Source organism: Furipterus horrens, unplaced genomic scaffold, assembly GCF_987537825.1.
Source record: "Furipterus horrens unplaced genomic scaffold, mFurHor1.1.pri manual_scaffold_6, whole genome shotgun sequence".
Lineage (NCBI taxonomy): Eukaryota > Metazoa > Chordata > Mammalia > Chiroptera > Furipteridae > Furipterus > Furipterus horrens.
In genome coordinates, this window is record NW_028327176.1 from 52,207,344 (window position 1) to 52,221,292 (window position 13,949).

At 35.7% G+C, this 13,949-nt stretch overlaps 1 protein-coding gene across 5 annotated transcripts in view; it reads left to right on the forward strand.

The window, feature by feature from the left end:
* ZNF638 (zinc finger protein 638) overlaps nucleotides 1-13,949 on the forward strand; it is a 150,586-nt gene that overhangs the window by 101,220 nt on the left and 35,417 nt on the right. For all 5 annotated transcript variants that reach the window (XM_090281505.1, XM_090281501.1, XM_090281504.1 and 2 more), the window contains 4 exons: nucleotides 5,087-5,379; nucleotides 6,732-7,009; nucleotides 9,026-9,172; nucleotides 10,058-10,180. In XM_090281505.1, the coding sequence (XP_090137631.1) occupies nucleotides 5,087-5,379; nucleotides 6,732-7,009; nucleotides 9,026-9,172; nucleotides 10,058-10,180 (841 nt within the window). The remainder of the gene's footprint in view (nucleotides 1-5,086; nucleotides 5,380-6,731; nucleotides 7,010-9,025; nucleotides 9,173-10,057; nucleotides 10,181-13,949) is intronic.

Here is a 13,949-nt window from a genome sequence, read left to right on the forward strand (position 1 = left end):
ACCTTAGGGGGAAAGCTTTTAGTTTATACCCATTGAGCATGATGTTGGCGGCAGGTTTCTTGTATATGGCCTTTATTCTGTTGAGGTATGCTCCCCCTATTCCCAGTTTGCTGAATGTTTTTATCATAAATGGGTGCTGAACTTTATCAAATGCTTTTTCAGCATCTGTTGATATGATCACGTGATTTTTGTCTTTTCATTTTTTTTATGTGCTTGGTGTATTATGTTTATTGATTTGTGAATATTATACCATTCTTGGCATCCCTGGGCTGAATCCCACTTGATTGTGGTGTGTGATCCTTTTAATGTGTTGCTGGGTCCAGTTTGCCAATATCTTGTAGAAGATTTTAGCATCTATATTCATCAGCGATACTGGCCTGTAGTTCTCTTTCTTTATTGTCTCTTGACCTGGTTTTGGAATTAGAGTAATACTGGCTTCATAGAAAGAGTTTGAGAGTCTTCCCTCTTCTTGGGTTTTTTGGAAGAGATTGACAAGGACAGGAGTTAGTGTTTCCCTAAATGTTTTGTAAAATTCGTCTGTGAAGACGTCTAGTTTAGGGCTTTTGTGTGCTGGGAGTTTTTTGATTACTGCTTCAGTTTCACTGGTTGTTATTGTTTTTTTCAGGTTTTCTGCTGCTTCTTGATTCAATTTTGGAAGATTATATGTTTCCAGAAATGTGTCCATTTCACCCAGGCTGTCAAATTTCTTGTCAAATAGTTGTTCATAGTAATTTCTTATAATCCTTTGTATTTCTGTGGTATTGGTTGTGATTTCTCCTCTTATCATTTCTGATTATATTTATTTGGGTCTTCTCTCTTTTATTCTTGATGAGTATGGTTACAGGCTTGTCGATTTTATTTATCTTTTCAAAGAACCAACTCCTTGTTTTATCAATCCTTTGAATTGTTCTTTTAGTCTCTATGTCATTTAATTCTGCTCTGATCTTGATGATTTCCTTCCTTGTACTTGCTCTGGGCTTTGTTGTTGTTCCTCTAGTTTTTGTACATGTAGGGTTAAGTTGTTTATTTGAGATTCTTCCATCCTTTGTAGGTAGGCCTGTATTGCTATGAACTTCATCTCAGGACTGCCTTCACTATGTCCCATAGGTTTTGGGCTATTGTGTTTCATTTTCATTTGTTTCCATAAATTTTTTGATTTCTTCCTTGATGTCATTGTTAACCCATTCATTATTTAATAGCATGTTATTCATTCTCCATGAATTTGAATGTTTTTGAGTGTTTTCCTTGAGGTTGGTTTCAAGTTTCAAGCCATTGTGATCAGAGAAGATGCTTGATATAATTTCAGTTTTCTTGACTTTGTTGAGGCTTGTTTTGTGTCCTACCATGTGTTCTATCTTTGAAAATGTTCCATGTGCATTTGAAAAGAATGTATATTTTGCTTCTTCGGGGGTGAAAGATTCTGTATATATCAGTTAAGTCCATTTGATGAGGAGTATTGTTCAATGCCTCAATATCCTTGTTGTTTCTTTGTTTGGAAGATCTGTAAATTGTTGACAGTGGGGTGTTAAAGTTCCCTACTATGAATGTGTTGCTGTTGATATTCTTCTTGAAGCCTTCCAAGATTTTCCTTATACATTTGGGTGCTCCTATGTTGGGTGCATATATGCTTACAAGGGTTATATCTTATTAATGGATTGTTCCCTTAAGTATTGCAAAATGTTCTTCTTTGTCTCTCTTTATGGCCTTCATTGTGAAATGTTTTGTCTGATATAAATATTGCACCACAGCTTTTTCTTCATGTCCATTTGCTTAAAATATCTTTTTTCATCCCTTCACTTTCAGTTTGTGTAGATTTTTAGTTCTGAGGTGAGTCTCTTGCAGACAGCAGATATGTGGGTCATGCTTTCTAATCCATTCAGTTGCCCTGTGTCTTTTGATTGGTGTATTTAATCCATTTACATTTAACGTTATTGTCGATAGGTACTTATTCATTGTCATTTTCCCCTTTGTACCTGTGTTCCTCTCTGTCTCTCTCTGTTTCTCCATCTTCTTAAAGCAGACCCTTTAACATCTCTTTCAGTGCTGGTTTGGTGGAGGTGTATTCTTTTAGCCTTCTTTTGTCTGGGAAACTCCTTATTTTACCTTCCATTTTGAAAGAGAGCCTTTCTGGGTAGAGTAGTCTTTGTTGTAGGCCTTTGTTTTTCATTGCTTGGAATATTTTTTGCCATTTCCTTCTGGCTTGCAGTGTTTCTGTTGACAAATCTGATGGTAGCCTTATCGGAGTCCCCTTGAATGTTATTAACTGTTTCTCTCTTGCTGCTTTTAGGATTCTCTCGTTGTCTTTGAGTTTTGCCATTTTAATTATGATGTATCTTGGAGTGGGCCTGTTTGGGTTTATCTTCATTGGGATCCTCTGTGCTTCCCGGACTTGAGTGACTTTTTCCTCTCATCAAGTTCGGGAAGTTTTCTGTCATAACTTTGTCAAACAGGTTTTCTATCCCTTGCTCCTCCTCTTCTCCTTCTGGTATCCCTATGATATGGGGATTTTTACATTTCATGTTTTCCTGCAGCCCTCTTAAAACCTCTTCATTCTTTCTAAATCTTTTTTTCATTTTGTTGCACTGAGAATATTTTTCTTTGTTGTCCTCCAGCTCGCTGATCCAATCTTCTGCTGCATTAACCCGCTTTTTTTTTTTTTTTTTTTTTTTAAAGATTTTATTTATTTATATTTAGAGACAGGGGAGGGGAAGGGTGAAAGGGAGAGAAACATCCATGTGTGTTTGTCTCTTGCATGCCCCCAACTGGGGACCTGGCCAGCAACCCAGGCATGTGCCCTGACTGGGAATCAAACCGGTAACACTTTGGTTCACCGGCCAGTGCTCAATCCACTGAGCCACACCAGCCAGGGCTCATTTAGCCTGCTTTTGATTCCTTCTTCTGTGTTCTTAAATTCAGAAATTGTATTCTTCATTTCCTCCCGGCTCTTATTGATAGTTTCTATGTCCTTTTTAATGCTAGTGTAGTTCTCAGTAAGTTACTTGTAGCTTCCCTGGAGTTCTTTGTAGCTTTGTTTTACCTTGCTGAGCTCATTGAGCTTCCCTATAATCATTATTTTGGATTCCATGCCTGTTAATTCGCTTACCTCTGTTTCATTTAGCACTCTGGGGATTCGTTCTTTCCTTTTCATGGGGGGTTGTTTCTTTTACTCCCCATTTTTTGTGACTCTTCTTGTTTGTTTCTGCTTTGACTTCCTGTCTTTGTGTAGTGACCTTCTGTGGTAGGAGCCCTATGATATTCATTGTTGTGGTCGCCTTCCTGCCCAGGCTCTGTAGCTTCAGCGTCATCGCATGATGTCGATTCAACACGGGAGGAGACAGATACCATGTCACTCCCGAGTCGGACTGCACAGCCATTCTCGGCGGTGCAGATAGACTCTTAAGAAGCTACACCATCGTCTCTCGAGACGGACGGCTGCCGACGACGACGGTCGCCTTCATCTCCTGAATTTGATGCTCTTGGGATGCCCTTTATGCCGTTTATTTGGACTCTCTGGTTGTACTTGGGTTTTGGTTGTTGTGTTGCTCTTCGGTGGGTCCTTCCCTCTGGCCCGTCGACTGAGAGTCACTCCCCCCAGCAGGTCTTGTATAATGTTGTAGAGGTGCACTTTACTCCCTGGATCCGTCTCTGGTGACGTCAGATCGTGTCCCAGTCTGGGCCTAGACAGCCTGTTCCAGACTACCAGGGATCTACTGCCTTTGTCTGTCTCCTTTAGTTGTTAATCTACTCAATCTGTGACCAGCCTCAGGTTTAAGCACCAAGGGCAAGGCAGATTAATTCCTGTGGGCAGGGCAATTGTTTTGCCTCCAGCTTACACCACTTGGAGGGGAGTGGTCTGCCAGTTCCATTGTGATGAAGCGGCCTTTTCTGTCTGTCCAGTTATAAGGCTTCTCTCCAGCTAGTGTTCAGTTGGTTATTCCAGATGATTTCTCCACAATTTAGTTGTAATTAACCATTTTTACTTTTAAACAGCAGACAAATGCAAAACCTTCATGAATCTTTCTTCAGTTGCTCTAGCTTCAATATTATAGTTCTCCTCTGTGAACGTCTACTTTTTTAGTCTGTTCTCAAAATACTTTATACTTTTATTATTATTTTATATTTGTGGAATCTTAGATTATAAATTCTTTGAAGGCTGGGAATGGATTTGTGTGTGTGTGTGTGTGTGTGTGTGTGTGTGTGTGTTTGTTATTGATTTTAAAGAGAGAGAAACATCGATTGACTGCTCCTAAATGCATCCTGATAGGGGATTGGACCTGCAACCCAGGCATGTGCCCTGAATGAGAATCGAACCTCCAACCTGCTGGTATAGGGGACAATGCTCCAACCAACTGAGCCACAACGGCCAGGGCTGTGACTGGTTTTATTAAGCTTTGTATTCCCAAGTGGTGTTCCTATTCAGTATGCATATATACAAGTACAGCATCAAGGAAATATTTATAGATGGCATAATCTTTTAGGGGAAAATGTTCAAAAGCATTATTATATAAATTACTTCATAAATTCTTTAATAACTTAATACTTTCAAAATATATTTGGATAGCCCTGGCTTGTGTGGCTTAGTAGATTGCCTGCTTGTAAACCAAAAGGTTGCCAGTTTGATTCCCAGTTAGGGCATATGTCTGAGTTGCAGGCCATATCCCCAGTTGGGCATGTGCAAGAGGCAACCTATCAATGTATTTCTTGCACATCGATGTTTATCTCTCTCTCATTCTCTCTCCCTTTTCCTCTCTAAAAATAAACAAACAAATAGACAAACCGTATTTGGATATAATAGTGGCATAGGAAAAACAGAGGAAATTGATGATATTCTGTAAATTAGAAAAACAGGGATCTAAGCAATTAGAGGGCTCATCATCTGTTCTGACTTTTTATTTCTCTCAAGGCTAAATTACATCATAACAAATAAGGTTTTATTTTTAATAAATAGGTAATATCAGAGTTTGATATTGTTAATAGTCTGTTTTTAAGAAGGCACTTGTGTCATTTAAATAGCTTAAACTTTTAAAAAATAGCCTAAATTTACACAAAATTGCTGAATCTTTTGTGTCTTTTTTGTACTTTGTAGAAATGAAGGCAATAGAAAAGAAAATGAAACTCCAAGAAGACGTTCTCATTCTCCCAGTCCTAGACATTCTAGGAGATCAAGCTCAAGTCACAGATTTCATCGATCTCGAAGCCCAACATGTTATATATATAGACCAAGAAGTCGAAGTCCAAGAATTTGCCATAGTTTCATTCCTAGATACAGATCCAGGTCCCGTTCACCGTATCGAATGAGAATTCCATTTAGAGGCAGCCCCAAGAGCTATCGATCAGTTAGCCCTGAAAGGATATCAAGGAGATCAGTGAGATCATCAGGTACACTTATAATTATGAATAAGTCTACTTATTTTGACTAAAATTTTTTAGGTTTTTTTGTTTGTTTGAAGTTTTATATTTGTATATTATTAATAAGCTTGAAATGGTGACTTTATCTAAAGATTTAACAAAAGTTGACATATGAGCTATTCTCCCCCCAGCTCTTTTTAAACTTTTTAAGAAATGAAATATTCTATTTTGTTAAATTTTAGAATTGCTATATGAAATCTGACCCACATCCTAACTTTTCTTCCCTTTATTAACTATTAGAAGAAATGTGCAACAGTATGTATATTCACTCACCATCAATTTAAAAAATCAAGGATACACAGACATCTTAGTTTGCCTTAGTAATTGATTATAGACTTGTCTTCTGTGAATTAATTTGAAGCTTTTTGAAATTATTTATATTTTCGACCTGGGTGTTGATTGGTTTAGTGACCTTTCCAGAAATTGCTCTAGTATGTATTACATATATTCTTGGATATATTTTCAGAGGTCTTCCCTATTCTAACTAAGTTCATGTCTATGTGAAGCTGGATTTTCTATGTATTTCACCCAGAATAATGTATCCAGCAGAATGCATGCACAAGCAGATATGAGGATTTAGGTATCCTCTCTTAAGCCCAACATTAAAGTGTTTGGGAAAAGGTACAGTGGTGGTATTCATCTAAATTTTTTGTTTTGAGAATTGGGGCTTTTCATAAAAATATTATTTATGTGAACATACAAGTTTATTATTATTAAATCAATAAATGTCTTAAAAATACTATTTTGGTTTCTTAACACAGTAAATACAAAAAAAAATTTTAGAGGAATCTAATTTTAAGAGCGTAGAGGGATACGAAAACCAGAGATTTGAGGACCACTGATGTAAGAGAAGCTCCCTAAGTAAAGGAATTTCACGTAAAAGCCTGAATGAAGAATTAAAGACTAAGAATTTGTTGTGTGTATATGCTCCGTTTGACCTGACAGTGGCTCTTTGTGATAAATATTTCAGCAGTTGAGGAATTCTTATTATTATTATGATAATATAATGAGCCCTGGCCTGTATAGTTCAGTTGGTTAGACTGTTGCCCGTAGGCAAAGGTTGCAGGCTCGAGTCCCAGGGCACGTAACCTAGGTTGCGGCTTTGATCCCAGTACAGGCGTGTATGGATTCCCATCCAGGCACATGCAAGAGGCAGCCAATGGGTGCTTCTCTCTCATGTCAATGTTTCTCTTTCCCTCTCTCCAAAAAGCAATGAAAAATGTCCTCTGGTGAGGATAAAAGAAAAATAATAATAATGTGATGAGATGGTTCCTACCTTAAGTTATGTTCAATTAAGGTAGTATTTATATTCTTCTTACTAGATAGAAAAAGAGCATTAGAAGATGTAGCACAACGATCTGGACATGTGTCAGAATTCATTAAGCAGAAGCATTTTGAAGCAGTTGAAGGAGGACAGTCACCAGCACAAAAGCCTAAAACTGGCAGTGGATCAAAGCCAACAGTTAAATCTACAGGCTTTACAAAGAATGATTCAAATTTAGGAGGACATTCTACTCGCTACAAAACAAAGAATCTTGATGATGGCACCTTATCAGAATGTAAACAGGCGTCTGATAAAGCCGTTCCTCTCCAGCGTAAGGTCAGTAGTTCTTTAATTTGTTAGTGCAAGTCTGTGCATACATTTGCTATTATGACAAAGAGAAAACAGAATTGTCTGAATTTTTTAATTTTTGTTTTATCAAGAGTTTAAAATCATGACTTGTTAAATTCTGTGTTATAGAATATTTTATTGGTTTTTAAAACAAATTAATAGAAGTACAGTACAGTTCAAAACCTTATTGTTTACAAATCCTAGAGGTTTCGCATTTGATCTAGCAAAAGTGAGGACATTTTGGTGGTTTGCTGTTTTTGGCAGTCACATAAGCAGATCATGATGAGTTTTTGCTGTCTGATTGGGAAAGTGAATGTAATCATCAGTAGCATTAATGAGTTTTTGTAATCTTTGTTAGTAAGCTATAAAGAGTTAGTCTACTGAGAATTGATCATTTCAAGCTGTTATATACATTTTGCAGCCCAGTCCAGAAATCAAATACTTTGTTGTTCAGTGTAGAATAGTCTGTTTTCTGGGTACTGTTTGGTGTTTTGTGACTTTTAACCTGTTACAGTACTGAGGTGTATTGTCTGTTAATTAAATTATTATTATAGTAAATAATATATAAAACACCTTGAGTTTGTCAGAGTAACTCCTAATAGGCAAGATTATTAAATGTTTACTTTGTTGTAATATTAAAAAGTTTTTAAGTATTTAGGTACACATTACTCTTGACACAGAGAAGGAAAACTCTGATTCCAAAAAACCTCCGCTGCCTTGCGGCATACCTCTTCAGGGGAAAGGCTAAGGGAGTAAACCCCGACAGAAAATCCGGAGCCGGAGTCCCTAAGGCGGTTTGACGTTGTAGTCAACACTGGCAACTCCTGCGGCGCACCTGAAGCCAAGCTGTATTGACTCCGTCTTTCCCTTGGATCCTTCAGCTGCGAAGAGAGGGGGGGTCTGCTGCATGGGCAACAGCAGACCCTCCATATCACCCCGCCCAGGCTCTGTAGCTTCAGCTTCACTGGAGAGGACACTCCAGCGTCATAGCAAGATGTCGATTCAACACGGGAGGAGACAGATACCGTGTCACTCCCGAGTCGGACTGCACAGCCATTCTCGGCGGTGCAGATAAGACTCTTAAGAAGCTACACCATCTCTCTCGAGGCTCTGTAGCTTCAGCTTCACTGGAGAGGACACTCCAGCGTCATCGCAAGATGTCGATTCAACACGGGAGGAGACAGATACCGTGTCACTCCCGAGTCGGACTGCACAACCATTCTCGGCGGTGCAGATAGACTCTTAAGAAGCTACACCATCGTCTCTCGAGACGGACGGCTGCCGACTCGACTCTTGACACTAAGTACTTTAAACAACTACAGTTCCCTGCCGCAAAGACCTTATATTTGGAAGGATAAACTTAAAATTATCAACTCATAATGACATTATTTTAAAGAGCATTGGGAAGAAATGTTGGAAATTTTGAAAAAGCTGAATTAGTCTGTAATGGTTTTTTGTTTTTTGCTTTTCATTTTGCTTCAAGTTTTCTAGGTGGTGGCAGTAGGAGTTTTTAAGTTTTCTTTTTAAGTTTTTTACCGTAGGTGGTAAATTTGATATATGTTTATTTAAATTATATGTATTATATAGGAGCCTTTAAAAATATTACAGCTATTAAGATATTTTCAGTTATTAGAATACAGTGAACAAAGCTATAATTTTAGCATTATTAGTAATGGGCCGTGCAGATTAATAATAGAAAAATATTCATAGTTTTGGACCACTCCATAGGTCTCGTTTGTTATATAATGCTTCTGAACAGAAAAGAGCATTGTGATTGGTTACCTATAAACTCATTACTACTGATGGGTTTGAGTGGTAAAATATAAAACATTTCTTACCACTTTTCTATAGCATTTAAATATTTTTTAATTGTGCTAAAATATGTAGAAAAGACTGTGTAAAGGACTTAAGATTAATGGTAGATGAGTTTATATTGAGAATTATTATTAGTGCCTTCATGCATTAATTTGGTTTGTTTTAAATTTTCTTTTATCCCCAAAATAGCTTCGGAAAGACCAGCCTTTGTATTATGGTTCAGTTCTTCTTATATCTGAACTGCCAGAGGATGGTTATACTGAAGAAGATATTATAGAAATATTTCAACCATTTGGAAAAGTTAATGATGTCCTGATTGTTCCATATAGAAAGGAGGTTAGTTGTTCAGACTGTTCTGAAAATACATACATAGTTATTGCTTTATGAAGACTGTTATTAGATCTTTAGTTACTTTTACTGCATACATAACATACATAAATTGTTAATTGAGAGTTATGTAAGTATTTGGATTCAAATGAACAAGGTTCCATAATATTTTGTATCCTTTAGAACATGGCTTGGCAGACTTTTTTGGTAAAGGACAAGATAGTAAAATTTTAGGCTTTGCATGCCATAGGATTGCAGCTGCTCACCTCTGCCATTGTAGTACAAAAGCAGCCATAGATAATATATAAATGAATGGGCATGGCTATAATTAAAAAAAAACAAAACTATTTATAAAAACAGGTGGCAGGCCTTGATTTTCCAACTATTACTTTAGCATACCAGTAGGTTTATACTAAAACAAATGATGTTATTAGTACAGTAAGTATTTTTTACATGTGGGTTGTATTCCTGTAACTCGTAAAATAAAGTTCATCAAAACTATGAACAGCCCTAGACTAAGCAGAACTTAAAGTTGTGAGATAAGATAAGGGAACATAGTGGGTAGTGTTTTATTGTGAGAAACCTTAAATATGTCTCTGATTTTCTATTGAGTCCTCCCTTCCTGTTTCTTATTGTTCCGTGAGCCTGCCATGGATCCCTGTTTCCCTCTTCTTATCTTGGTAATGGTATAGAAATTCTATTAGGTTAAAGTTACATTTCTTGTGTGAAAACATCCTAAAGATCAAATTATATCCTAAAGATCAAGACAAAAAGAGATACAATAAGGACTTGAGATCATTTCATAGTTTTATGTTCCACAAAGTACTATTAAGTCATACAGAGAATTTTAAGTTAGTTTTTTTTTTTTTTTACTAATAATACATTTTATTTTAGGCTTACTTGAAAATGGAATTTAAGGAGGCAGTTAATGCAGTCATGAAGTACATTGAAACAACACCTCTTTTGGTAAAAGGGAAAAATGTGAAAGTATGTGTCCCAGGAAAGAAAAAAGCACAGGTAAACTGGATTTAGACCTGTTTCATTATTGTTGTTGATTAATTTTTAAGTTTTTAAGTTTTTTTGCTTAAGTCTGGCACATACAGAAAAATGCATAAAACAAATGTTTACACAACAGATTGTATGTGTATAGATTCAAATACACTGAAATTAACAACTTCTTTATATGTACATATACAGTTATGTGTTGCCAAATGATAGGGATATGTTCTGAGAAGTGTGTCATTGTAGGTGATTTCGTCATTGTAGGAACATCACCTAGATGATAGAACCCACTACACACCTAGGCTATATGATAATAGCCTATTGCTTCTGGGCTGCAAATCTATACAGCATGTTACTGTACTGAGTACTGCAGGCAATTATAATACAATGGTAAATATTTGTGTATTTAAACCTATCTAAACCTAGAAAAGGCACAGTAAAAATAGTGTGAAAGAAAAAATGGTCCATCCATATAGAGAGCACTTATATAAAATGGAGCTTATAGGACTGGAAGTTGTTCAGGATGAGTGAGTGGTGAGTGAATGTGAAGGCTTAGGACGTTACTGTACAGTACTGTAGACCTATACATACTGGATACTCGAGCTACACTAAATTTATGAAAAAATATTTTTCTTCAATAATTAACTTTAGCTTACTGTAACTTTTTACTTTATAAATTTAAAAACTTTTTAAAGCTTCGAATCTTTTATAATAACACTTAGCTTCTTCTGGATTACCTCCAGAAGCACCTGCCTGACCCTTTTCTTGAGGAGGTGTCACTCTTTTCAGGAATATGTCCATGGTGGTTTGCTTGGTTGTTTCTTTTTTTCATCATAATTTGCCTATAAGCAGATAATTCACCAGGAACATTCATCTCTGTTAATGAAAACCTTTCAGTGTAAGAGTGCATGTTTTCAAACTTTTTTAAGGACCTAGTTGAAGTCTACAAAAGCTTTTTTTGCTAAAACCATTCACTGAATTTTCTTGGGGATTCTTTTGGGACCACCATCATATATGTTGTATGTCATTGGTAGTGCATGACTGTATAACTTATACACAGTATTAAATGGCAACCATTAGAGTAGGAGAAAATACTTTGCAGAATTAAATATCTATTAAAGAAACCTCTACCTAGGTCACAACATTCTGGAAACTCCTCGCATACTTTTTCCAAATCCTTACAACCCATCTTCCTGTCCAGAAGTAGCCCCTAACTTGATTTTTAATACCATAGTTGAGTTTTGCCTGTTTTGAACTTTATATAAATACAGTTGTGAGGTATGTAGAACTCTTTTGGGCCTTATCTGTAGTGGAATTTGTTAGGTTATAGGATATACAGTAAGAGGTAATACCAGATTGCCCATTAACTAGTTGTAATAATTTACAGTGATCACTTATGAACATACTGGCACTTCTGTATTATCAATAGTATCTTAATGTTTTCAGTTTTCAAATACAGTATGTAAAATATGGTATTTGGTCTTGCATTTTCCAGATTTATATTGAACTTCAAAAATTTTTAAATATAATTATTAGCTATTTTTATTACTGTTTAGTGAGTTGTATATATATATATTTTCCACAGTTTTTCTATTACGTTGTCTTTTTAAAATTTGATCTGAAGTTGTTCATTATACTACGTACTTTTGTATTTTATACTAGAACTATTTTCTTACAGTCTGTGTTTGTATGTATACATGTATAAAGTTTTTAATTTCCATGTACACAGGTTTATTGGTTTTTTTTCTCTTATGGCTTTTTTCCCCCTTTTGTCTTGTTTGAGGAAAGCTCTATACCATTTTCAAAAATACAAGCTTTCATTACTTCTTAAATCTGTAACGTGGTATAATGTGTGATTGGGATGAATATTGTTTCCAAAATGTGTAGCCAATTAGCTCAACATCATTTATACCTAATTTGCTTTTTCTTGTTTATTTGAAAGCTACCTTCATGTCTTTAAATTACCCTATATACATAATGTGTTTCTGACTGTTCTGTTACATCAGTCTTTTATTTTTGTGCCAATGCTGTGTGATTTCAATTGTCATAATATAATATTTGCCTGTTTTTCCTAGTAGAATTGTTTTTCTTTGTTCTTTATTTAAATTTATTTTGTTTAATCCTGAACATTCATTCCTACATATTAGTTTTAGAATTAGCTTAAGTTCTCTGAAAAATTTGATTGGAAGTTTAATTGATACTTACTGAATTTGTATTGATGTTTTTATAATACTGTCTTTCTATCCAAAAACATGGTTATCTCTTAATTTTTTTAGATTTTATTTAGTGTCGTTCTATTTTTTTCCATAATGTTCTTGTACTTTTTGGAGGGCGTGTTGAGTTTATTTCTTATTTATATTCACTTGTATGTATCATAAATATTTAACTTTCTATTAGAGAAAGGATTTTTATTTTTATTTTTTATTTTCTACTAGTTTACAACTGCTGCATGCCATTTATTTAGTCCCATTGTCCTTTTTTGAGTAAGGAATTATGTAGTAACTCTGGTCATTACCAATTTTGTCATTTGGAATTTCTTTTATTTTCAACAGTGTTGAACAAATAAGGGTTTTTTGTTGTTTTTTTTTTCCCCCTCATAACAGGAAATCTACAGGTAGGTTGTTTATGTTCTGTACTGCAGTTCCATAATAGCTGTAGAAACCCAGCCTTTTTGTTTTATCTGTTCCCCCATCTTTAGCATATACTTTTCATCCTCAGTTGTAAGGTGGTTGCTTTGCCTTTTGGCATCAGTTCTATCTTCGAAGCAGAAGGAAAGGAATAAAAATGAAGAACAAAATGGGTTTTGATTTTTTTTTCCCCCCTTTTTTCTGGTAAGAATGAACAACTTTCACCCACATTTGACTTAACAGAACTGTGATACATAGTCACCTCTAGTTGCAGAAGAGGTTAAGGGAGAGCAAGAATTGAATCAAATGCATAATTTAAGAACTTAAATTATCCTGTAGACAGTTAAATATTATTTGAGTAGCTAGCTGTATGACCTAATGAAATGGATGGCTTAAAAAGATTCATCTGGAACAATGAATTAGTGGGGCAAATGACTGAAGGCAAAGAAAGCTTAGGTGGTTGATTAAAGGGGAGAAGAGAAAAGATCACTCAAGTCCAAATTGCTAATATAGTCATCAGCTTATTCTGATAATAGAACAATTTTTAGTAGATTAGTAACCCTGAGAATAGAAGAGAAAAACAGATTATACCAGTGACTGTTGAGCCAAGATCTGGCTGATCATTAAATTTGGAGAACTGGGGAAAAAGGTCAGTCTTCATTTATTCTGAAAAGTTCAATCTGGGAAAATAGGTAAGGATGCATTTAGTGTATTAGAGTATTTCAAATAGATTTAAGTCCAAGGGCCATACCATATCTACTATCCTGATATTCATAAAAATGCATAGTGGAAAGTGTCAGCATTGGAAACTAGAAAACATACCATCCACCTTTCAAAAACATTGATATTCTTCAAGTAAATATGGTTTGGATGGTATTGAGTTGAAGGAACCTTAGAAGGCTAACTCAAGATTCCTTGTGACAAAGTGTCAGGTTTAGGTATTGACTGAAGGGGGATCCCCAATAGAACTCTGGTTATTCTTCAGGTTGGAAATATATGGAGATAATCTTTTCAGCCTGTTACCATAGGGAAAACCTCAAGTTTTCCTGTCAGAGCAAGTACAAAAGAGACTGGAAGCCCAAACTAGAAAAAAGAAAGGTAGTGCTATAGCTTTCTTGGTCTGGATCATAATTTTCACGTGAACAGTCAAAACCAAG